The sequence below is a fragment of the Emys orbicularis genome, chromosome 7, assembly GCF_028017835.1.
Source record: "Emys orbicularis isolate rEmyOrb1 chromosome 7, rEmyOrb1.hap1, whole genome shotgun sequence".
Taxonomy (NCBI): Eukaryota; Metazoa; Chordata; order Testudines; family Emydidae; genus Emys; species Emys orbicularis.
The window spans coordinates 123660071-123684015 of NC_088689.1; the positions used below are offsets into that span (position 1 = coordinate 123660071).

At 41.4% G+C, this 23945-nt stretch overlaps 1 protein-coding gene across 1 annotated transcript in view; it reads right to left on the bottom strand.

Moving 5' to 3' along the window:
* TAFA1 (TAFA chemokine like family member 1) overlaps window positions 1-18977 on the bottom strand; it is a 357155-nt gene extending 338178 nt beyond the window's left edge. Inside the window, exon 1 of the mRNA XM_065408538.1 lies at window positions 18860-18977. Within this exon, the coding sequence (XP_065264610.1) occupies window positions 18860-18977 (118 nt within the window). The remainder of the gene's footprint in view (window positions 1-18859) is intronic.
* Window positions 18978-23945: the final 4968 nt, after the last annotated feature.

Below are 23945 nucleotides of genomic sequence, written 5' to 3' on the forward strand. Positions count from 1 at the left end.
CTCTCCTCCCAGGGCAGGTCTGCTCTGCAGGCTGCTTCTGTAACTCTGCTTTGGGGCTGCAGCTCTGCTCCCAGCAACTTAGCTCAGGCCCCTGCTCTCTCCTGGCTGTGCTCTGGCTTTGGGGCTGCAGCTCTGCTCCCAGCAACTTAGCTCAGGCCCCTCTCTGTCCTGGCTGTGCTCTGGCTTTGGGGCTGCGCCTCTGGCCCCTCTGGATCTGGCACGGTTCTGCTCTCCAGCTCAGCTTGGGCCCCTGCTTTCTCCTTAGCTCGGCCCCACTCAGTCTGACCCAGGCAATTCCAGCTCACACGGAGGACGGGACCTCCCTCGCCTCCTGACCCTCTGATTAGCCTGCCCGCCCTGTCAATCAGGCTGATCTGGAGCATTGGCCTCTCCCCATTGTTCCTGGGGACTGTCAGTCTCAGGCTCCTGATTTGCCATCGACCCTTCCCCTTTTAGTACTGGGAGCAAGCCAATCAAAACACCCCCACTGAATGTTAGTAAGGGGGCAACAGTCCCCTTACATTAGATTTGGAATGGAATATGTGTAAAATTACCTGTAGCCAAGAGCTCCCAGTTAGATACTCTGAACCACATGTGTATCCAGGACAAGAAGTTGCAACTGTTATACGTCTAATACTGTCCCCTTGGCTCCCCATGTGGTAAACTGCAGAGAGACATTCCAAGGTGGGATTAATGTTACAAGGTCCTGGGCTACATACTTACCAGCTGATATCTTCTCCCCCATCTTGGTCTGACCAGCATGCACCTTTTCAGGTTGGATAACTTGTTGCAGGGATAATGTGCACAGCTGACTGAACAAGGACCCATTCTCAGCCAGCAAAAAAGCAATACAAATAATGATATAGCATTTTTTTTTTGCCTAGCTGGGTGAAAATTCCCAGAGTGGCCCACATTACTCAGTGGGAACTTTCACAACATGAGGGCTTGCCAACACGGTGGGGTTATGCACATTACAAGGGTGTGATTTCTAAAGCCAACTAACATATTGTGCCTCAGTTGGTCCGTGTAGACCAGTGGTGGGCAACCTGCGGCCCGTGGGACATGCTGGCCGCCGCTTCCCCCAGCTCCTATTGGCTGGGAACGGCGAACCATGGCCACTGGGAGCTGCGGAGTGGGGGGGGAGGTGCGTGCGGAGGGTCAACATCAGCAAAATGTCTCACGCAATCAGATTACCCTGATGGGCCGCATGCGACCCGCGGGCTGCCCACCACATGTATGCTAAAGGTGGTGTATGCTAAAGGTTCCCTAGAACATTTGAATGTACTAGTACTATATTAAAGCACACTGAGGAACCTTTAGTGCACACCAGCAGGGTCTACATGGATCAATTAAGGCACAACACGTTAGTGCACTTTATAAATCACACCCCCATAGAGCACATTACCCCACTGTGTAAACAAGCCGAGTCTCCAAAGAAAACTAGAACCAATACAACAGAATCTCTCTTCATATCACAGTGCTCAAACAAAACACCACCACAACACACTACACAGCGACAGTCAATCCAAAGCCAACTGAAATCCAAGCTAAAATGGCAAAGAACTATTTTAATAAAAGAAACTTTCAAACAATTCAAACAAAGCACAAATCCCCTTATCTTTTAACTGAGTCACACTTTTTCTTCAGTATTTGTTCATTTTAAAAAATAGACCTGTTTAAACAGCTTTCTGTTTTCCAGCGCCAATTCCCCCAACCTGATTCTGAGTTGCTATATTGAACCGGTCACTCACACAGCACACTTACTTCCATGTCAGAAGAACGGTGCTATACACACAGCATTATTACTTCACGGCCGGATCAAGGTGGAGAAGAGGTTTGGGACGTGAAGGTAAAAGCTCTTACAATCACACAAATACACAAAATCAATGCAAAGGGAAACCCAAACAATAATGGGGTATATTTGCTTTTTGTATGCAGTAAGAGTCTGCCAGAGGTGAAAGTAAGCCGGTCCGGTCTGGTACGGCGTACTGGCAAGAGCCAGTACGCCGTGCCGGACCGGACCGGCTTCCGCGGCAGCTCTTTAAAGGGCCCAGGGCTCCAGCCGCTGCGGGGATCCCCGGGCCCTTTAAAGAGCTGCCGGAGCTCCGGCACCCGGGTTCAGGCGGGGATTTAAAGGGCCCGGAGCTCCGGCCGCTGCGGGGAGCCCCGGGCCCTTTAATTCGCCCCTGAGCCCCGGGGCTCCCAGACGCCTCTGCAGCTGATAGCTCCGGGGTGATTTAAAGGCCCTGGGGCTCCCAGCCACAGCCGGAGCCCCGCCCCTTCCAGTTGAGGCCCCGCCTCTTCCGGTTAAGGCCCCGCCCCCGCTCTGGACTCCGGCATACTGGTAAATCCTTTAAATTACTTTCACCCCTGGAGTCTGCTCAAGGCTTGGTCAAAAATTTCCAAAACAGAAGCTAATAATGAAACTAAACTAACGTAAGTAGCTGGGGGGCGGGGGGAAACGTGGCAAAAAATCCAGTGAATTGAAGTCAAATAGTTCTGATCAGTGTGCTACCATTAGTATAATATGGGCTGGTCTACACTACTGCACTAAATCCATCTAAATTATGCAACTTCAGTTATATGAATAATGTAACTGAAGTCAACGTAGTTAGATCCACTTACCGCGGTGGCTACCATCGACTCCCTTACTCTTCTCAGGGAGGTGGAGTACACAAATCGATGGGAGAGTGCTCGCCCATCAATCTGGTGTATCTTCACCAGACCCGCTAAATCGACACTCACTGCATCGATTGCAACAGTGTCGCTCTATCGGTAAGTGTAAACATGCCCTCACACCTCACATCTAAATAATTACCTGATTCCACCCTCCACTGGGGGAGAAGAAAGGTAAAACGTTTAAGAACAAGAGCCTGATGAGAACATCCTGGCTGCAACAGTCAAATGTCACCTTTGCATGGCATAGTCCATAACTATTCAGATGCCCCCAAATATATTGCTTTTAATGACTTTAATGCCAAACTGGGACATGCACGGTGAAGTGCTGGTGGAGTGGAATGAGCATCTCTGTTCCTAGCTTCTCTTCATTTAAGCTTTCCTAACTATAAATCGTGCCTGTCTCTCCCCACCCCATATAGTTGGGTTCTAATAAGGAGAGAATCTTGTCATATAATAGCTATGAGGAAGCCTGATGCTGCCAAAAACACCTTTTCCCTCAGCAGAGGTCACTGTGCATTAGGATAAGGCTTAATTAAATGGAAAGAGGATGAAGGAGAGAGAAGAAAATATTATTTTACTCTTAGAGTGTGAATACAGTCAGAGCCTAAAAGACTATGCTGTATACTATCACTGTTTTGCTGGCTTCATTAATTTTTTTCTTCCAAAGTCAGCACCCCAGACTCTTACATGCCTTTGTCTCCTGCTGTCATCAAGGCATTTACATGCATTAATCCAGGACAAATGGCTTAATTTGATCCATAACTGATTTCCCCACCCGCCAACTAGAAACAGATTGTAGAAATAAAAAGAAAAACTAGGCTAGAACAAAAGGGATCATCTATTTATTGGTGGGGGGACAGTATACAAGTTAAGGCAAACAATACCAGGCTGGCTGGGGGAGAAAGCACTGGCTTTTCAGTCATGGAAAGTCAGTTTCCAGCACACTAGGAAAACAAACTACATTTTAATTCAGTTCAAATTATCTGATACAACTACAATAATTACTGCATTACAGATGTGATGTGGCAACTGGTTTGGATAGGATAATTCCCCCACCAGATCCCTGCTCTGCACCTTTGCCCTAAAATTCAAACCAGAAACAAACCCTCTGAAAGCCTTCCATTATATTATTTCCCCCTGTTATTTGTCATCTTACTACATAGCAATGCTCCCTGGCTCCTCTGGAAACCCCCAAACTTAAAGCATCCCACTACAGAAATAAGCATAAAAAGAGCTACATGTGGGTAATGCTACTTATCACAGATGAAAGACATAAAAGAGCCAGAAAACACCTCACACATATTTTCACACCACACAAAAGTTACCTGTCATGAGAAAGTTACTCCAGAGCTGAACTAAAACAAGCAGACAGGGACATCCTGACAGGCCAACCTTCTCTATGCTGCTTGGATTTCTCTTGGGAAGAATGCACTGGCTGGCTTATCTGGCTACATGCTACCAGGCAGGATTTATCCTTTGAAAGGATAATGCCTTCATCACTGGCTTTACATTTTTCCCTGGGATAACAAAGAAATCCTGACACTGGTAGAAATATTTACTTAAAAGGGCACAAAGAAAAACCGAGAAAAACATAGAAAGCTATAAGCTTTCCTCTTTTTTCAATAAACACATCCAGTTACATCTCATTAAGTCAATTTTCCCATAAGGTGCTAAGACCTTTTATAGAATTCTTCACTCCATTCTGATTCTAGAATCAACTGTTAGTGTTGAAAAGCTTCTGAATAGAAAAGCTGGTTGATTGTGTGTGTGTGTGTGTGTGTGTGTGTGTGTGTGTGTGTGTGTGTGTGTGTGTGTGTGTGTGTGATGACAAATAGCTATTTAGTCACATTCATGGTGCTTTTCACTATAACTTACTTACCCAAAACACCCTCCCCAAATACTCAGCAGGTATAAATCAGCCTAGCTACACTGAAGCCAGGCTGTTTTTCCCCAACTTTCTCCCATGTGATTTTTTGCTTCTGTCAAATCTATGAACAGGTGAGGTTTTCCACCATATAACTGATCTCAGTTGCACCATCTGTAAATATAGAGTAATGGCACTGAAGTAAAAAACAGTGAACCAACCAGAATCAGACTATTAGATTTAAGAGGTTCAGGTAAGAATATATTGTAAGAATACTTGTTATATTTTTATCACCCTGCATCCCATTTAACAAAGAATGCCATTCCCCCGTCTGTTTTTACCAGTGTATTCCACGAAATATTTAATCTATAAAAATAGATATAGATTTTCTTAGCTTAATCATATTCTTTTAAAAATAAACAAATACATCAGTGGAACTTTCTTTGCTAAATAAACTATCCTTACTTGCTTCCAACTTAATTAAATGCAATTAACTCTAGTTTGTTTTGGCAACCAATTAATGTCATGATCAAATATAAATAGACTCTGCAAGAAAAGATTATAATTAATAAATCCTTTACAATACTGTAAAATTACACTGAAGCTTTGCTTGCCAGAAATACTTAACTGCATTTTTGAAGTGTATTAATGAGGACACTAAAAAAAGATAATAAAGTTTTATCAAAGTGTATGCAGCTACTTTACTGTGGTTCTTGCCCTCTCTCAATCTGATCTATATAGCTTGCAGGCTGACAGTATTATTTAGACTTCATGAAATAGTAAGACCAAATTTCCGTCTTTCTGATCAATGCATTTGTTACAACATTTTAAAATATTTAAAGCCAAAGTTACTATTCACATAACTTCATTGATTTAAACGGGGTTACGCCAGCAGAGATTTTTGCCCATGGTGTTTATTTCATTGGCTGATAGAAAAAATATCTGAGAAACAATATCCAACTTGTAATATTACAAGAAAACAAAAGCTATGTCTCCATATGAATGACATGACTCCATACTAGGGGCAGGCAAACTTTTTGGCCTGAGGGCCGCATCGGCCCACCCCCGGGACTCCTGTCCCATCCAACACCCCCTGTTCTCTGACGGCCCCCCTCCCCATCTGCACACCCCCCCGCTCCCTGTCCCCTGACTGCCCCCGGAACCCCCGCCCCTGATTGCCCGCCGCCGCCCCATCCAACCACCCCCCTCCTTCCTGACTGCCCCCCTGAACCCCTGTCCCCATTCAACCCCTCTGTTCCCCCCGACCCCCCACCCCCATCTACACCCCCGCCCCCTGACCACCACCCTGAACTCTCCTGCCCTCTATCCAACCCCCCCGCTCCCTGCCCCCTTACCACGCTGCCTGGAGCACTGGTGGCTGACGGCGCTACAGCCACGCACCACGCAGCACAGAGCACCGGATCAGGCCGAGCTCTGCAGCTGCGCTGCCCCAGGAGCTCACAGCCCCACCGCCCAGAGCATTGCGTTGGTGGCGGGGCGAGCTGAGGCTGCGGGGGAACAGCAGGGAAGGTGTGGGGGGTGAGCCTCCCAGGCCAGGAGCTCAGGGGCCGGGCAGGAGGGTCCCACGGGCCAGTTGTGGCCCGTGGGCCATAGTTTGCCCACCTCTGCTCCATACCAATGGGAACTTTGGGTTCTCAAGAAGTGCTGGATAAGCTTATAGAATCATAGAATCATAGAACTGGAAGGGATCTCGAGAGGTCATCTATTCCAATCCCTTGCACTCAAGGCAGGACTAAGTATTATCTAGACCTCCCCTGACAGGTGTTTGTCCAACCTGCTCTTAAAAATCCCCAATGATGGAGATTCCACAACCTCCCTAGGCAATTTATTCCCGTGCTTAACCACCATGACAGTTAGGAAGTTTTTCCTAATGTCCAACCTAAACTGCCCATGCTGCAATTTAAGCCCATTGCTTCTTGTCCTATCCTCAGAAGTTAAGAAGAACAATTGTATATTTATATTTTTACCCATGTTTTTAATAGCAATGCTAATATGCGGAGATACAAGGATTTTAAATCCTTGTGTTTTCTAACAATAGAATAAACTATTCAGCCAGTGGTAAGTACAGTCTGTTATGTGCGTGCACACACACACACACACACACACACACACACACCCTAAAAAGTAGTTGAAAGTGGTGAAAGAAAAATCTTTGAGACAGGTTTTCAAAAGAGCTCAGCAACCACAATTCTCAATGGGAGTTACTCGCTGTGCCTTCCATTTTTAAAGACAGCCTTACATTCACAAACATTCTTCATGGCCTGAATCCACCCACACAGTACACACTCCAAATACGAGTCATCTCGGTGGGGCCACTGTAGTAGAGGGAAGCTTAGCTGCTCCAGGCCATAGATCAGGGGTCGGCAACCTTTCAGAAGTGGTGTGCCGAGTCTTCATTTATTCACTCTAATGTAAGGTTTCGCGTGCCAGTCATACATGTTAACGTTTTTAGAAGGTCTCTGTCTATAAGTCTATAATATAGAACTAAACTACTGTTGTATGTAAAGTACATAAGGTTTTAAAAATGTTTAAGAAGCTTCATTTAAAATTAAATTAAAATGCAGAGCCCCCCGGACCGGTGGCCAGGACCCAGGCAATGTGAGTGCCACTGAAAATCAGCTCGTGTGCCGCCTTCGGCACGCGTGCCATAGGTTGCCTACCCCTGCCATAGATCCTCCATACCTTGTGGTCTCTTTGGATATATGCAGTGAGGCATGCTGGGCAAGCCCTGTGCTGCCTCATTCTCTGATCTCAGTATCATAGTGCCTTGTGGCAGCTACTCAATACCTTGTGGGGTTGGGCCTTAAGATTTGACCTGAGCACGCATAACAACCATTGACTTCAATGGGAATTGCAGGTACTCCGGATCTTTCCAAAGATAAACATTTTAAGATCTGTTCCTGTAAGTCCTGACGTGCACAAGTAGTCCTTGTTCACGAGTCATTCCGTTGCCTTGAATGGGACGAAGCATATGAGCAAGGGTTTTCAGGGTTGGGCCCTTCCATTTCTGCCACCAGTCTGCTCTCCAAAAAATCAGGCTACTCTAATGCAAAGCGTGTCTCCTTCTTCCACTGAAGTAAAGGAAGAATTGCAGCTCCACAGCTGTAAGAGAGGAACATACAATTGCTATTATGACAACCCAGTATCCTAGGCCCTAATCCTGCACCAGCTGAAATCAAGAGTTTTCCTGTCTCTTTTGACAGGAGCGGGACTGGGTTTTTAAACTAATAAAGGAAATGAGAAGGCTGCCCATTTGGAACATTCTGCAAGATGGTACAGTGATAGATGCCAGAAAATAATCTTATTAACAGAGCCTAATAATATGAGTCATGAATTTATATGTGGTACTTTGGAACTGCATTCATTTTAACTTGCACCCCAATTCCCCACTATGCATCCTTGACTGAGACTAATAAATTTAGACTTGAGCTGGGCTGCAGCCCCAGTGGTACCTGCCTAAAGCACAGTGGAAAGGAATCTCCAGTGCCTGCCCAGTGCTAAAATAAGTTTCGCTCGGAAGAACAGTTCTGTTTATAACTCTGGAGAATAGTGGAAATGCTGAATCCCACAAGGAAAATAAATCGTGCTCATAGTAAAGGTTTGATTTCACGACAGAGAGGAAAAGAAAACATTCAAAAGGAAATGTAAAAGATTACAGGAGGGAAGACTAAAACAAAAGGGTGAGATCACTTGCATGTTAAGAGGAAATGCACTTGATAGTCCCTTTTCAAATACAAATCAGCGTTGAATTTAAATAGGCCAGTAATTAAAGGCAGGTTTCTGATGTTATCAGCAGAAACATGTCAATGTAGAAATAATGGATATTGCCTTTGGGGTTTATATTTGTGTCTAATTTTTCTTGGGGCTTAGCCACCATGGTATGAATCCTCACAGTCTTGCAATACTGTGACAGCAAGATACAAGCATTACGGTGCATTGAAAGGTCCCTTTGTGACTCACATCATCCCCCCTACACACACACACCCCGCTGTGCTCAAACAGAGACTGAGTTTTGACACATGGGTGTGGGAAAAGAAGATATCCGGCAGGGATTCAATCCCTCATGCTGCTGATTGCTGATGTGAGGCAAAGCACTAGCGCTGGGTATTTGCTTTTTATTCAGCACCTCCAAAGAATGGCCTCGGTGACATATAGAGAAATATGCAGAATGCCCAATGGCAGAGAGCAAGCCGCTGTGTCTACTCTCAACTGAGCGCTGGGGAGAGTGAGAGTGAAAGTGGGCACACCAGAAGGTGGGGACAAAGTGTGGTCAGGGCACAGGGATTTATGTGCAAAAAGGTGCATCCAAAAGGTACGTGTATCAGCTAGTATCGAGATACTCCTGTTATCATCCAGGAGTTCTTTCACACAGTGTGTATGGAAGGGCTGATCTTAGGAGATACAGAAATGCTTCCAACAGTTCCTTTGAAACAGTATCTCTCACAGCCAGCTGCTCAGTGCCCCCGGCACACGCTGGACCCTCTGTTTTTGACAGCCCATCAGACTGCAGAACACACACTCCGGCTCAGTTTAATTCACCTTACTGGATCACAAGTAACAAACCACCACATTCAGCAGTATGACTGGTGGCTGGCTCCACACACCTGCAGCCTGGAGATGCTAGGCAGATACCTGAGGCAGGATGAGGTGCTGCATCACTGAGTAACTGACAGGATCCTTGCTAATGCCTAATTGTACATAAATGGAGAGATTCTGTAGGCCCTTTGACTCCCTACCAAGCATTAGTTTTTCTGTGGCAATAGCCCATCCCCTTTGTCCAATGTACATGGGCTCCACATGAGATGGAGATGGATCAAGCATTCTGGCGAAAGCATTCGCCTAAGCTTCTCCAGCCAGAAACATGTCTACATCTGCAGTATCTGTTTAAACCAGCGATGGCATGGCAGCCGTTGTAAAATTCTTGCTCTGCTACATAAGGGGATAAAGCATCAGAGCTCTAGCTGGACTGGTCTCCATTAGATATTTTTACTTGGAGTTAATTGATCAGGGCGTGTCCTGACTAGCATTTACAAATGTGTTAATTACTTTGAGTTTATTGACAGCCAATTAATTAAAGGTTAAAAAAAGTCTAGTATAGACATACCCATTAAAAGGTATAGTGTTGCAATAGTCCCTTTGATTCCTGGAACTCTTGAAGGTCACACCCCATCTCTTTCCAATTGTTGAAAGCCATAAAATCCTGTTACAGAAACTTTATAGGCTCTACCACCATCCTAAACAATTACTGCATGTGAGATATGGGTCATAAAGATGGTAGACAGTACACTATACATAAGAACATAAGAATGACCATATTGGGTCAGACCAAAGGTCCATCTAGCCCAGTATCGTGTCTTCCAACAGTGACCAATGCCAGGTGCCCCAGAGGGAATGAACAGAACAGGTAATCATCAAGTGATCCATCCCCAGTCACCCATTCCCAGATTCTGGCAAACAGAGGCTAGGGACACCATCCCTGTCCATCTTGGCTAATAGCCATTGGTGGACCTATCCTCCATGAGTAACTGACAGGATCCTTGCTAATGCCTAATTGTACATAAATGGAGAGATTCTGTAGGCCCTTTGACTCCCTACCAAGCATTAGTTTGATGACTACATGAACTTATCTAGTTCTTTTTTGAACCCTGTTATAGTCTTGGCCTTCACAACATCCTCTGGCAAGGAGTTCCACAGGTTGACTGTGCATTGTGTAAAAAAAATACTTCCGTTTGTTTTAAATCTACTGCCTATTAATTTCATTTGGTGACCCCTGGTCCTTGTGTTATGAGAAGGAGTAAATAACACTTCCTTATTTACTTTCTCCACACCAGTCATGATTTTATAGACCGCTATCATATCCCCCCTTAGTCATCTCTTTTCCAAGCTGAAAAGTCCCAGTTTTATTAATCTCTCCTCATATAGCAATCATTCCATACCCCTAATCATTTTTGTTGCCCTTTTCTGAACCTTTTCCAAGTCCAATATATCTCTTTTGAGATGGGGCAACCACATCTGCACACATTATTCAAGATGTGGGCATACCATGGATTTATATAGAGGCAATATGATATTTTCTGTCTTATTATCTATCCCTTTCTTAATGATTCCCAACGTTTTGTTCACTTTTTTGACTGCCATTGAACACTGAGTGGATGTTTTCAGAGAACTATCCAAAATGACTCCAAGATCTCGTTCTTGAGTGGTAACAGCTAATTTACACCCCATCATTTTATATGTATAGTTGGGATTATGTTTACCAAACAGCATTACTTTGTATTTATCAACATTGAATTTCATCTGCCATTTTGTTGCCCAGTCACCCAGTTTTGAGAGGTCCTTTTGTAGCTCTCTGCAGTCTGCCTGGAACTTAACTATCTTGAATAGTTTTGTATCATCTGCAAATTTTGCCACCTCACTGTTTACCCCTTTTTACAGATCATTTATGAATATGTTGAATAGGACTGGTCCCAGAACAGACCCCTGGGGAACACCACTATTTACCTCTCTCCATTCTGAAAACTAACCATTTATTCCTACCCTTTGTTTTCTATCTTTTAACCAGTTACTGATCGATGAGAGAACCTTCCCTCTTATCCATGACTGCTTACTTTGCTTAAGAGCCTTTGATGAGGGACCTTGTCAAAGGATTTCTGAAAACCTAAGTACACTATATCCACTGGATCCCCCTTGTCCACATGTTTGTTGACCCCTTCAAAGAATTCTAGTAGATTGGTGAGGCATGATTTCCCTTTACAAAAGCCATATTGACTCTTCCCCCAAAAATTATGGTCATCTGTGTGTCTGACAATTTTGTTCTTTACTATAGTTTCAACCAGTTTGCCTGGTACTGAAGTCAGGCTTACCAGCCTGTAATTGCCAGGATCACCTCTGGAGCCTTTTTTAAAAATTGGTGTCACATTAGATATCCTCCAGTCATTTGGTACAGAAGCTGATTTAAATGATAGGTTACAGGCTACAGTTAGTAGTTCTGAAGTTTCACATTTGCATTCCTTCAGAACTCTTGGGTGAATACCATCTGGTCCTGGTGACTTATTACTGTTTAGTTTATCAATCTGTTCCAAAACCTCCTCTAATGACACCTCAATCTGGGACAGTTCCTCAGAGTTGTCCCTAAAAAGAATGGCTCAGGTTTGGGAATACAAAATAGTGTGTATGGAAAATACAATCAATTACTGCATGTGAGATATGGATCATAAAGATGATAGACGGTACACTATACAAAAAAGTGTGAACGGAAGATATAATTACCAATCAACTTACTCCAGGTTAACACAGACATCAACAAGATGAGAATCTGGCCTATAACTTGATACGCTATAACCAATGGATCATATATGCAATCCAACAATGGTTAGGCAGATGGTGAGTTGTGATTACTGCTCTTGATTGGCTAAGAATTGCACACATCCAATTATTATTGTTACCCCATCTTTTCCAACCCCCATCCCGGCCTGCTTGTTTGTTTCATCCACCTGTTATGTCTTGTCTTTTGGATTATAAGCATTTTGGGGCAAGGCGTGCCAGCTACTATATGATAATCTAGTACAATAAGACCCCAAGATGGTTGGACTCTAGGCACTGTCACAATACAAAATAATAAATAATACATTGAAAATCTGCTAGGTGAAAGCAGGATGTAAAACTGAACACCAGCAAAGAATAAATAACCTTGTGTGTTGCCCTGAGGTAAAGGCATATGGCAAGCACAGTGGGGTCCAGGTCTGTGAGTGGAACTTCTAGGCACTACAATAATTCAAATAATAAATAAGACATCTACAATGTTCCCCTACCAAGCTAGGTCCATAGCCATGTGTTGAAATATTGTACAAAAGACAGATCATGGTCTAATTTCAGAACCCATGATGGTATCTTCTCAAAGTAGCATGGATGAGCCATTAGAAATACTAAGTAACACTGCTAGCAAAACTGGGTTAAAGAATAAAGTTTCTGGAGGTTCTCCAATGAGCAAATCATTTCTCATTCTTGCCTTAGCAAAATTAAAAGACACTAGTAGAAGATGACAACACCCCGCCCCCCGCCCCGCACCTCTGCACAGTCCTTTTGCAGGCCACACAAGGGGGGTACAAGGGCTTTTTACATCCTCTGCACTGCTGTAAATGTAAGGGCCAGAGCCACACTTAGCTGCAGAAATATGGGGACAGCACAAGGTCCAAGGCATAGTACTTAATGCATCAGGACAATCATATTTTAGTAAAAAGCAACAGAGGGTCCTGTGGCACCTTTAAGACTAACAGATGTATTGGAGCATAAGCTTTCGTGGGTGAATGCCCACTTCGTCGGATGCATTTCTATTTTAGTAGAAGTTCCTAACAGCAACCTACTTTTTAAAGTTAAGAGGGAAGCTACCAGATCTGAGAACAGCTTTCCAATGTCCAGATTGTCTCATTAACTTTACAGCTCCAGTACACAGAATGCAGCTCCAAAAAAGCTGGTAGTTATTTATCATATCTCAAAAGACATATATAGGGAGGTTTCTCGGTACTACAGAGCATGTTGTTCTGTCTTCAATTAGGGCCTTTTTAGGCCTGGCCCATGTCATCTTTTGGAGGTTTAAATCCTTGGATTTTTGTAAGCGATATGTCATTACATCTTCTTAGGACATCCACTGCCCCAGACAAGCAAATCACAAGAGCACAAATCAGTGTATAGTCCTGCCTGATAACACCCTAGCTGTTCACATTACCCAGTCCAAAATTGTTTATCCTATTTATTGTATGGCTCCTACACACACAGCATCAATTCTGTTTTGCATGCAAGGAGGGGTAACATTACATTGCTCTATATTACCACTCTTAACTCAGTAGCTGACAGTTTACGTATTTGCAGACACAGATGTAGGAAGATATTAAAAGGTATATTGTACCTGTAGCCAGTTCATTGATTAGAGCATATCAAGCTCTGGACCAGATTCTGATCTTGTTTATGTCTGTGTTAACCTGGAGTAAGTTCATTAGTTTCAGGGCATTTACTCCATATTTACATCAACGTAAACAAGATCAAAATCTGATCCTATGTCTTTTTTGTTTGTGTTAAGATAAATTATCAAGTGATATTGGCAATTACTTTTGTGGTCACTTGACCTTTACTGCTTGATGTGTGTTAAGAGGTTAGATGGTGGTGAGCATATTGTACTGTGAATGCCAGGGTACATGGTTTTTGCTTTTTTCTGGTTCTCTAGTACAGCACCAGTATGGATTCTGATTGGCTTGAATACAATTTTCCATATACAGCTTCAAAACTGCTCCTATCAACATCAATAGCAAAAATCCCATTGGATTAGGTCACTGATTCTCAACCATCCTGCAAGGTAGGCAAGGAAATATTATATTCATATTTTTACTGAGGAAACAGACACGGAGAGGCTAAGCCCAACATTTTTACAAAAATGTCATAAATTGTCATAAATACCAAAAATGTCATAAATACCAGAATTGGCGCCACCCCAGATTAGTACAATTTTTGAAGATTTGGACCTAAGTGACGTCCCTAAGGCTCCCCAAGTAAGTGGCAGAGCCAGGATTAAAACTAAAGTCCCTTGCTCACAGCCATAGCTCAAGTCATTGTAAGATGCTGCCTTTCTTTTATGAAACAAGCTCAGAGAACTCCTAGGTCCTTGTTTGGACCTCCTAGGTCCTTTCTATAAGATTGCTTTGGTGTAGTGATTTTTTTCTCTTAGTATTTATGGGCAAACTCTTCTCAAGATGATTTTTGATTAGTGTAAGATCTGCTGCCGCCACAATAAATAAAACTATGGATAGCTTAGTATTTAGTAGGTGTACGTATGACCTAAAGTCCTGTTTGTAACATTTATATAACTGAATCACTTGATGCATTTTTGTTACAGTACAAAGTAACACATGAAACACTGCCAATAGAAAAAAAAAGCAGAAGAAACTACTAGGCACTTTCTTGGCATACTGCCTTGAGAAAGCTAACCACAACTTCACTGATACAAACTAAGCCAGCTCATGCTGATACAACTATCTTTCCCACTCTGAATAGGCCTATTTTTTTAATTAACATCTTTGCAAATGTCAACCTTGTTACAGTATGTCTATGTTTCTAGCCTGCATCTTTATATTTTACAAAATCCATGTAGGACCAGCTTGGCATCCTGAACATTTAACAAATTATTCTACATGGGCTAAAAGGTGTAATATCCAGGTTATGGTAACTTGAATTTTTTGTGTTTATTTTTAATTTCAAGGTCTAACCAGTGTATATTCCATTTAGATTTAATGCTAATTAAGGTTCTTTGCTGAATTGAAATATAATCTCTTGTACATAATAAAACAATGAGAGATCATTTTCTATATTTGTGACACTGATGCGAATATTTAATTTATTTGCATCCTTAAGACTCGCTATGCTTTGTTGATACCTTAGTGTCTTGCCAAATCTTAATGTCTACTTCCTACTTCTGTAGAAGTGAGTCAATATTGTCAATCAGATGATCAATGGACTATCACTGGCTAACTCTTTAAATCACAGCCTGTCCAGTCTAATCCTCAGGCCAATTCAACAGCCATACAACTGTATGTATGCTAGAGTCTAAAATGGCCAATATGGAATTGTTCTCATTGTGTTTTATTAAATCCAAACCAAACTAAGTACTCAGAGAACATTGATTGCTTCTTCCTAAAGTTATATCCTATGCATGTTTTCATACGTACTTTGTATAATATAATTTTCTTGAAAATGAAATATATTTATATAAGGATCTGCAGAAGACAATATTACCTAAAGAGAATTATATTGCATTGGCGCCAGGGCCGGCTTCAGTTTTTTTGCTGCCCCAAGCGGCAAAGCAGGGGGAAAAAAAAAAAAGAACGATAAAACCGTGACCGGCGGCATTTCGGCAGCAGCTCTACCGTACCACTTCATTCTTCAGCAGCAATTCAGCGGCAAGTCCTTCGGTCCGAGAGGGACCCGCCGTCGAATTGCCGCCGAAGACCCGGACGTGCCGCCCCTTTCCATTGGCCGCCCCAGGCACCCGCTTTCTTCGCTGGTGCCTGGAGCTGGCCCTCATTGGAGCTATGTCAGTATACACCAAATGAAGACTTTGTCCTTTGAGTCTTAGTCAAGAGGAAGGAAAAACTCCATGCACACACCCGACCTATTTCATTTTAAAAGAATATTCACTAATACATGCCTTACTAAGACAATTATATGCATTCAAGCATTTGGGTTAATGTGACAAGGGAGACAACAGTCCATGTACATGTGCAATATGTTATGCACAATGTTATACCCATAGTAATATTTAATATATCCTATATGTGCCCTTCAGCCACTATTTCACAGAAAATAAAGCTACAGTCACTTACAAATTCTGTCACATAACATGGTTTGCAATTTTGTACCTTCTGCCAAGTCATCTATAGGTTACCAAAATGATGAATTATAGAACTATATATTGCAGTGAAAGCATTAGAACATAAGAACGGCCATACTGGGTCAGACCAAAGGTCCATCTAGCCCAGATTCCTGTCTTCTGACAGTGGCCAATGCCAGGTGCTTCAGAGGGAATGAACAGAACAGGGAATCATCAAGTGATCCATCCCCTGTCGCCCATTCCCAGCTTCTGGCAAAGACTTACAATGTTTAAGAAATTTTTAGAAAAAAAGGACTACTGTACTTGATAAATTCACCTTTCAATGACTCATGCCAGAAATCCATAGTGTTTCATTACTGAATTAACCTTGGTATTAGAAACAGATACTTTCAATACATATATCCATTCAGTTAAATTCAAGTTTATTAGGCTAAATCCACTAAATCAGAATTTGTTTTTTTAACACTGCATGTACTTGTATTTAATGGATACTCTTGCATTCATCAAGTACAAGAGGCACAAGACAGAGGGGAATCTGTCTCTTTTAATTATCCTCGCCTATACCAAAGTAGTTCTACTATTGAGTTTTTAATTGTTCAGTATGTCTCTTAAATTAAGTATCAGACTAATATCCATGTAATCCCACAAAATGAGAAAACGTATGCTGAACCTGCTATTGACTACAGCTATTTTTGCCATGACTCAAAATTCCATGTATGCAAATATTAAATTACTGAAATTGTACATTGGTTCATCTGCATCATTTTTATTAATCCTTATTTGGCTGAATGTTTTAATCTTACTTCTACAGTGACTAACAAACACATTTCTATTATAATAAATAGGAAGAGCTTAGGGACTATAGCTGAATACATCAAAATCAGTCCGTTTTCTAGTTAACATATTTCCATCCCTTTTATGTACAAACCTATTGCATTCAGTAAGCAGATTGAAAATTCATGGCCTTATAAAAACATTGTCCTGATTTCATGTTCTGACAGTAGAAATTGTCCAGAATCTCTGTTTCCTCTAAAGGACCCTCCCTAGCTGGTACTTTCCAGGTGCAGAGCAATCTGAATCAGAGGTGAACACCATGTCAAATTCCACTCATCTGTCAATGTACTGGATTATTTCTTGAGAGACTGAAATTGGCTGCCTGGGATCAGAACACCATCAATCTTACTCATGCAGGGTGCGGAGTAGCTGCCTGAGAAAGGCTCGCAAGAGGAAAATCTCTGAGGTTCCTAAGCAGGTGATGAGGCAGCTGTAAAACCTTCACTATATCTGTATCACAGCTCTGAGTGAAAGATTTGTCATTTTCCACATTTCCCCAATACTTGGTATGCATTCAGTGTGTGACTGTTCTTGCTTCATAAAAGAAGTGATTTTTCAAGCTTAGGCAAATGTGGCAAAGCTCTGGATCGGCCAGGCTCTCATTTTTTCTCATAATGTCTCTTGTTTCAACAGATTTTACAAAATGAGATTACATTTTCCTTTTACCTATTTTGTTTGTTTGTTTGTTTGTTTAGCCAGGGGACAGTCTCAGATCACCAATGGTGATTTCACCGTTGTGTTTTAATGGGCATTTCTCTGTGTATTCCAAAAAAGAACATCCAAAACGGGATGTATTCCCTAACTTTAAAACGCCGGCTACTAAAGCCAACACAAAACACATAATAGTGGTTCATTAGATAAAGCCTGTGAGTCAAATTTTTAGAACCATTCCCCTCCAGGCTATGATTATACTTATTTTATGTTACATTATTGAGAGAAGGCAAGAAGATATAAAAAAAACCCCAACCCTATCACTTTTGGGCAGTGAAAACAATTGGGGGAAAAAACGTTTCAGCATATTAGACCCGCTAAAGATTAAGGGCAATTTTATTCAAATGTGCCTAAGTGATTTAGGAGGCTAAGCCCTATCACTTTTGAAAATGTTAGCCTTATTCTAATTCTGCTTTGATCTACCTGCTTCTGCAAATTAAATAATGTGTAATTACCAGCTAATAGTCTCTGTTTCATCTCTAATTCTCTTGGGAAGAACTTTCACTCCTTTCCTTGGGTTCAGAGTATGTGAAATTACAACATGAGGCTCTCTCGTTTCTAATTTATTGGTAATAATGAGCTTTAATATGCCATTTCTTCAACATTTTGCATATGATACGTGGTTCACAAAGTAATTACCGTTGAAAATTAACACCAACAATTTCTGTTTGAAGAATGTCAAAGTAAAGAAAATATTTATACAGAGTCTCTGATGTGTCAGTGAAAATCAGTTGACTTTTCCGTTCCATACACAAAGAAACTAAAACCTGCTCTCAGTAACACCCATCCAGCCCCACTGAAACCCAGGCCTGAATTCTACTCAGAGTTGCACCTTTGCACCCTCATGGTCATCAGTAAGATTAAAACTTCTAGGCCAAATTCTGCTCTCATCTAGACCCAGTCCATCCCACTGACCTCAGGAAGAGTGAAAAGGCTCAGCTATTATCAGAAGTTGGCTCATACCAGTACAAGTGTACAATTTGTGCCCAGACTGGCATAGATACAGCAAAGAAAGTTACACAAAGCTCTGCCACCAGGATTGCTTCTGGGGGACAAAACTTATTCTGTTATTACACAGAAAAATAAACAAACAAACAGAGAAATTAAATTCTTATCTAAAATGGGTTTCCCGTGATCAGCCTCCTGAGTTGAGAAGGTGTTAGAAAAGGATGTTAACAGGAGGCATATACCAACACCAAACAGGCATACATTAGGCTGATCAGAAAGATACTCTGAGATACGTAGACAAACAACTCATAAATGTTCAATAACAAAATGGGACTTTTATGATTATTCAACCATTTATCAAGGCAGACAAGTGCACGGAGAGAGTGCCTGTAATCTTACAACATCCTGTAGCTGATTGGTCCTACCTGGTCTGTGCAGGTGATGCTGCTGGAAAGTGTGATGAAGAGACCCCTGACAGAGCAGCATTGCACAGGCACTTATCCACAAATACAGGACCCAAGACATTGCAGAGACCATTGTCATTCTCTAAATGAAATATTAGACAGGCATTATTATATATAGCCTTAGAGCACACACAGTATTTAGCAGTGATTACAACAGTATTTTTACCTTTATAATGTCTTTGTTTCTTTCCTTTCCCACCCTCTGATCCCCCCCCCCCTTGCAGGCTGCAATGGTTATATGACAAAGGTCGTGTCAAAAACAAGGAGAGTTGAGGTAAAGAGATGTCAGCATGGGAGACTTGGTAACTTTAATAATTCAGTGGCACAAATGAAACTATAATGATCCAAGTACTTGAAGAAAAACAACATAAATAGAAGCCAGGGAAATATTCCCACTCTGTTCTGCAATTTAACTTACCAGGGGGGGAAATTACAATACAATCCAAAAAAATGAGCTCCTCAGACAGTATCAAAACTACTTTAAATACATTACAGATAGTCATACAACATTATCAGATATCTGAGATGCATTTTAAGCATCCTCCATCCCCAAGGCTGCAAGGCAAATACCTACCCACTAGGTAACAGATTATTGTTTTTGACTTCTGTGCACATTAATTTTTAATTGCAATGAATGCTGTCTGCTAAACAAAGTAATTGTTTCTCAGAATTGTGTTCTAGTCCCCAGATAAAATCAGCTTCCTTTTGTTTGGCCTATGCTCATAAAGAACAATAGTAAGGGCAGACTGAATTTTATATGTAGCAAATAGGAGGTTTGATCTTTTCATAAGGTAGAGTGTGTCAAAATTTAAAGACAGACTCTTGCTGAAAAGGAATGGTGTACTTCTTTCTCGGTCTCCCAATGCTGGCACACTTGACTACTTGATATATTATATGTAGTGGATATTTCCATACATTTATTATTATACTAATTGGTTAAATTTTCTCAGTCTTTGTGACTTTAACAGCTCCTTCTCAATACCTGCAAGGATTGTAGAATTTGCAAGGCTCAGCTACGCTACATATCGTCCAGTTCCTTTAATAACACCTTCTGCTGCATTTCATATTGCCAAATTAATCAAACTTCAGGCATTCTCCTTATTCAGCCAATAACATGATGCCACTTTCTATCTAATAATCCAATCAGCAGAACATCATGTTCACTGAGGATGGAAGACTTTAAAGCTAAAAATCTTCTCTTCACACTGAACATTTAGGAAAGATTGAGGCGACCAATGTAAAATCCAAAAAATGACCTATCAGCAGGATTTCTTTATTGGGGAAATACACACTATTAAAAATAATAGGGATGCTTAAGTGTCAATAAAATATATGCACAGATCATTTTTGTTATTTTAATAAATAAGCATGGTATTTGAGGATTATTTTAAAGACTAATGGACGAAAATCCCCCAAATAAACTGACAAGTATAATTAACTGCAAAATAGCAAAACATTATTTTCCTCACCATGAGGCTATTTGTTTCCCTGTTCTGTGTATCTGATGCACTACTCAGCATATAATTAGTTTTCCTTCCTACTGTTTACTTTTGTATACTTTCCCTCCTTTGTTTTCGGATTGAGTAATAGTGCAACATGGATTCAACCCCCTCCAAACAGATAGTTCATAATGTCTTCAGAAATTAATGTTTTTTTTAGTCATTTCTGGGGCTCCCATGCTTTCGTACAATGACATAAAAGGGAAAGGTGACTCTAACATGCATTGATATTTCAAGCATAAAGTGCTCTTATTTAACCTGAACTTTAAAATCCTAGCCAAACAGTGAAGCAAAGCCAAACTTCTACAGTCTCCCAATAGCTCCTATTTATTTTTTTTAAATGTGTCCAGGGATCATATTCTTAATCACACTGAATAGATGACTTTAAAATCCCTCCCCCCCCCCCCACGTTTTCACTCTTAGACTACTACATCTTTTCCATCCTTCCTCAAACTACGTTATTTTAATTAACTTTGTTCAAGCCCCAACATTCATTCCTTACTAGCATTTCATTTCTTCATGTACTTGTTAGTCAGCTCACTACAACTGCTGTCGAACACACTGTTTTTATGCAAAGAGAGCCTCTTGCTAATATAAATATATATATATACACACACACACATACACACACAGCAACGAGTATTCCTCCAGTTATTATCAGATGAGTTCAAGATCTGCTTTCTGAATCTTAAATCCTAAAGAAGCTCCTTACCTGAGTAATCCAACCAAGAGCAGAGTACTCTATTAGTGTTCATTGGAAAGATCTAACACTTTTTAAAATCCATCTGTACCACAATAAGGGATTTTAAATAGCTTCCCAATAATCTTCTTTATCAGGATTAAAAAAAAAAATTCTTTTTCGTTACCAATCCTATTCCCAGAGTAAAGAAGACATCAGAGCTCTCAGACTGTGTTGTCAGAAAAGTGGCCAAGGTTTGAGGGGTGGAAACCTTGTCATTTTCACCTTTAAATCATCTCCTAACGTCACCTTCTGCTTGATGAGACCTTTGAAGTGATCTTGAGATAATTTGCAGCTTCCAGTGTACTTAAAGATGAGGATCAGTTTATGTTTAATGACAGAGCAGCCTCACTACAGTGCATTCAATGCAGAGTAAAGCAGCTGTATGTACAAAGCAGGATTGCTATACAATGCTGTAAGTACCGGTAGTCTATTTCAATACATCCCTGCTCTGTAAAGTATCACATGTCTTAAAGTGACATTACCTCTATTACAAGCTACAATGGATTGCTATACTAGCCCACGATCTCTTAACAACTGGAGTAGCATTTAAATGCCAGCACATCTGATATTTTTTACATTATATATATAAATAAAGAAAAACTCCTTTTCACCACAAGGAGGGCATGTTTGAAAAGAAAAGAATGGGCAGAAAAGTGTGACACAAGAGGACTACCAGTGTATGTGGAAAGACAAAACACTTTACTTGCAGTAGCCAATGGGAAATTAGAGACCCTTTAATTGCATTTACTGACCCTTTACTCTCAGGGCTCATTCTTCCACAGATTTGCTAGAAACAATCCATAAAGTCAGTCCACAGATTTAAGGACGTCTATTTAATTTCACAAGTTAGAAAGCAACATATATTTGTGAGAGTGTCTTTTCGGGGGTAAGGGGGGGGGAATACAAAGGGAGGGCGGGAAGGTGACGAGTCCTATACACTTGTATAAGCTTTCCAAAAGCTTGTCCCAATGCTCAGTAAAATCTTCTCTTCTAACCCCCAATCATTTTGAAGGTACCTCAGGATGCAATGGAAAAAGAATACCCTCCACTCCTTCAACATCCTACCAAATGCTTAAGCTCTGACATGACAAATTATTTATTACAGTCATTTATTTATTGCCCACATCTTAAGTGGCTGTTTACAGGAATGTACTGCTTTTTCCCGTCTTGAGCTATATGTAATTATTTTTTAAACAGCATTTTATATACTCACTACACCACTAAATACTACTTTGATAACATTAAGGCTCTGACTTAAGCCTACAAAAAACCAAGCATATTGGAAGTTAAAGCTGAAACCTTCACTTTAAGTGCACGGCGCCTAAGTAATACAGTACATACGATAATATGTAAGAACACCTTCTTTGTAACACGATGTGTTTTAATCATTTCTGGCATAAAAAAGATCCCACTTTCATTGCTTACCAAATGCATACACCAAACAATAATAATAATTACCTGTACTATCAAACACTTCCTTTCCAAACATTCAGAGTGCACAGCTCTCCTGGAGAGTCTTATTAAGAAGGTGCTTTGTGATTACTTGACTGATTTTAATGCCTCCTTTGGAGCCATTATATTTTATTGTGTAATACATATGAAGAGACTGGCCCGACAGACTGACAGAGCCATTACATTGATCTGTGACACAATGCGTCATAACCGCTCTTTATTACAGCCCCGATATAATAATGCAATAGGGGTGTGACTTGCACTGACAGAGAAGGGAATTCAAGAGTTTATCATTTCAGCGCCATCCTGAATTCACCACAATGTGGGTCACTGTTGCAGAACATACAGCTGAGCTATGCTTAGTAGAGAACCCAGAGTGGGCGAGGACAAACTTGCTATTATGCCAACATTGTGGTTCCACAACCCCAGGAGTCCATGGGGACTGGTTCAGCCTCCTTAGGACTGCTCTAATTTATACTCAACTCCCTACAGCCCAGAGGGCCGTCTAGCAACCAGGACTAGTAGAAATGCAGAGCTGTTGCAGGCACACTCTTTCCCTGTAGCTGCTCCCACCCCATGGCAGAGACTGTGAGTGGATTGACACACCGAGGGAATCCCCAGGTGGCCAGATTGATTAGGTCTATTACCCCTTTGCATCAGCAGAGCCAAGAATAAGACCCATGTTATTGCTTTGAGACCCTAAACATGCTCTAGGCATAATAGGGTGAGTAAACATTAACTCTAAGCTGGAGTTTCTCCAGCCCTTAATGTCATTAGAAAGTTGGTTTAATATTAAATTTCCTTTGTTGTTTCGCAGGGTGTTGGGCCAAATTCAATAGCAATGGAAACACTGGTGTAAGGGGTAAGGATAGTGTAGTGTGCACCCGTTTGGCAGGGATCAGTGTACAAAATAAGTGTTACTTGTACAGCATTAGATGACTCGGCTGTTCAAAACCCATGAGGCAGGCCACCAAAAATCATCAGATAGGCTTAAAAAAATTTTAATGGGTTATTATGTTTGCCTATGTTTTCCAGTTACCTGTGCTCCACTGCCATGAGGGCTAAAAACATATTTTCTAAAAAAAGAAAGCCGAGAGTCTCACATGAGCACATGACTCCAGAAACTGGGGCTTTAAGAATACCAAATATCATGAGGCTCCCAATGAGTTGATGTGTTGTCAAGGCTGCTTCTAAAGATGTGTGGCAGGAAAATAGCTGCCAGAAACATATAAGGAATCAGCCCTTTTCTTCTACCACTTACTTTGTCTTACACTTTCCTAGTGGTGGTTTTTCCTGCTACAATTCCTGTAGTGACCCACTTCCGCTTAAAAATTAAGCTACATGGTTCACCTAC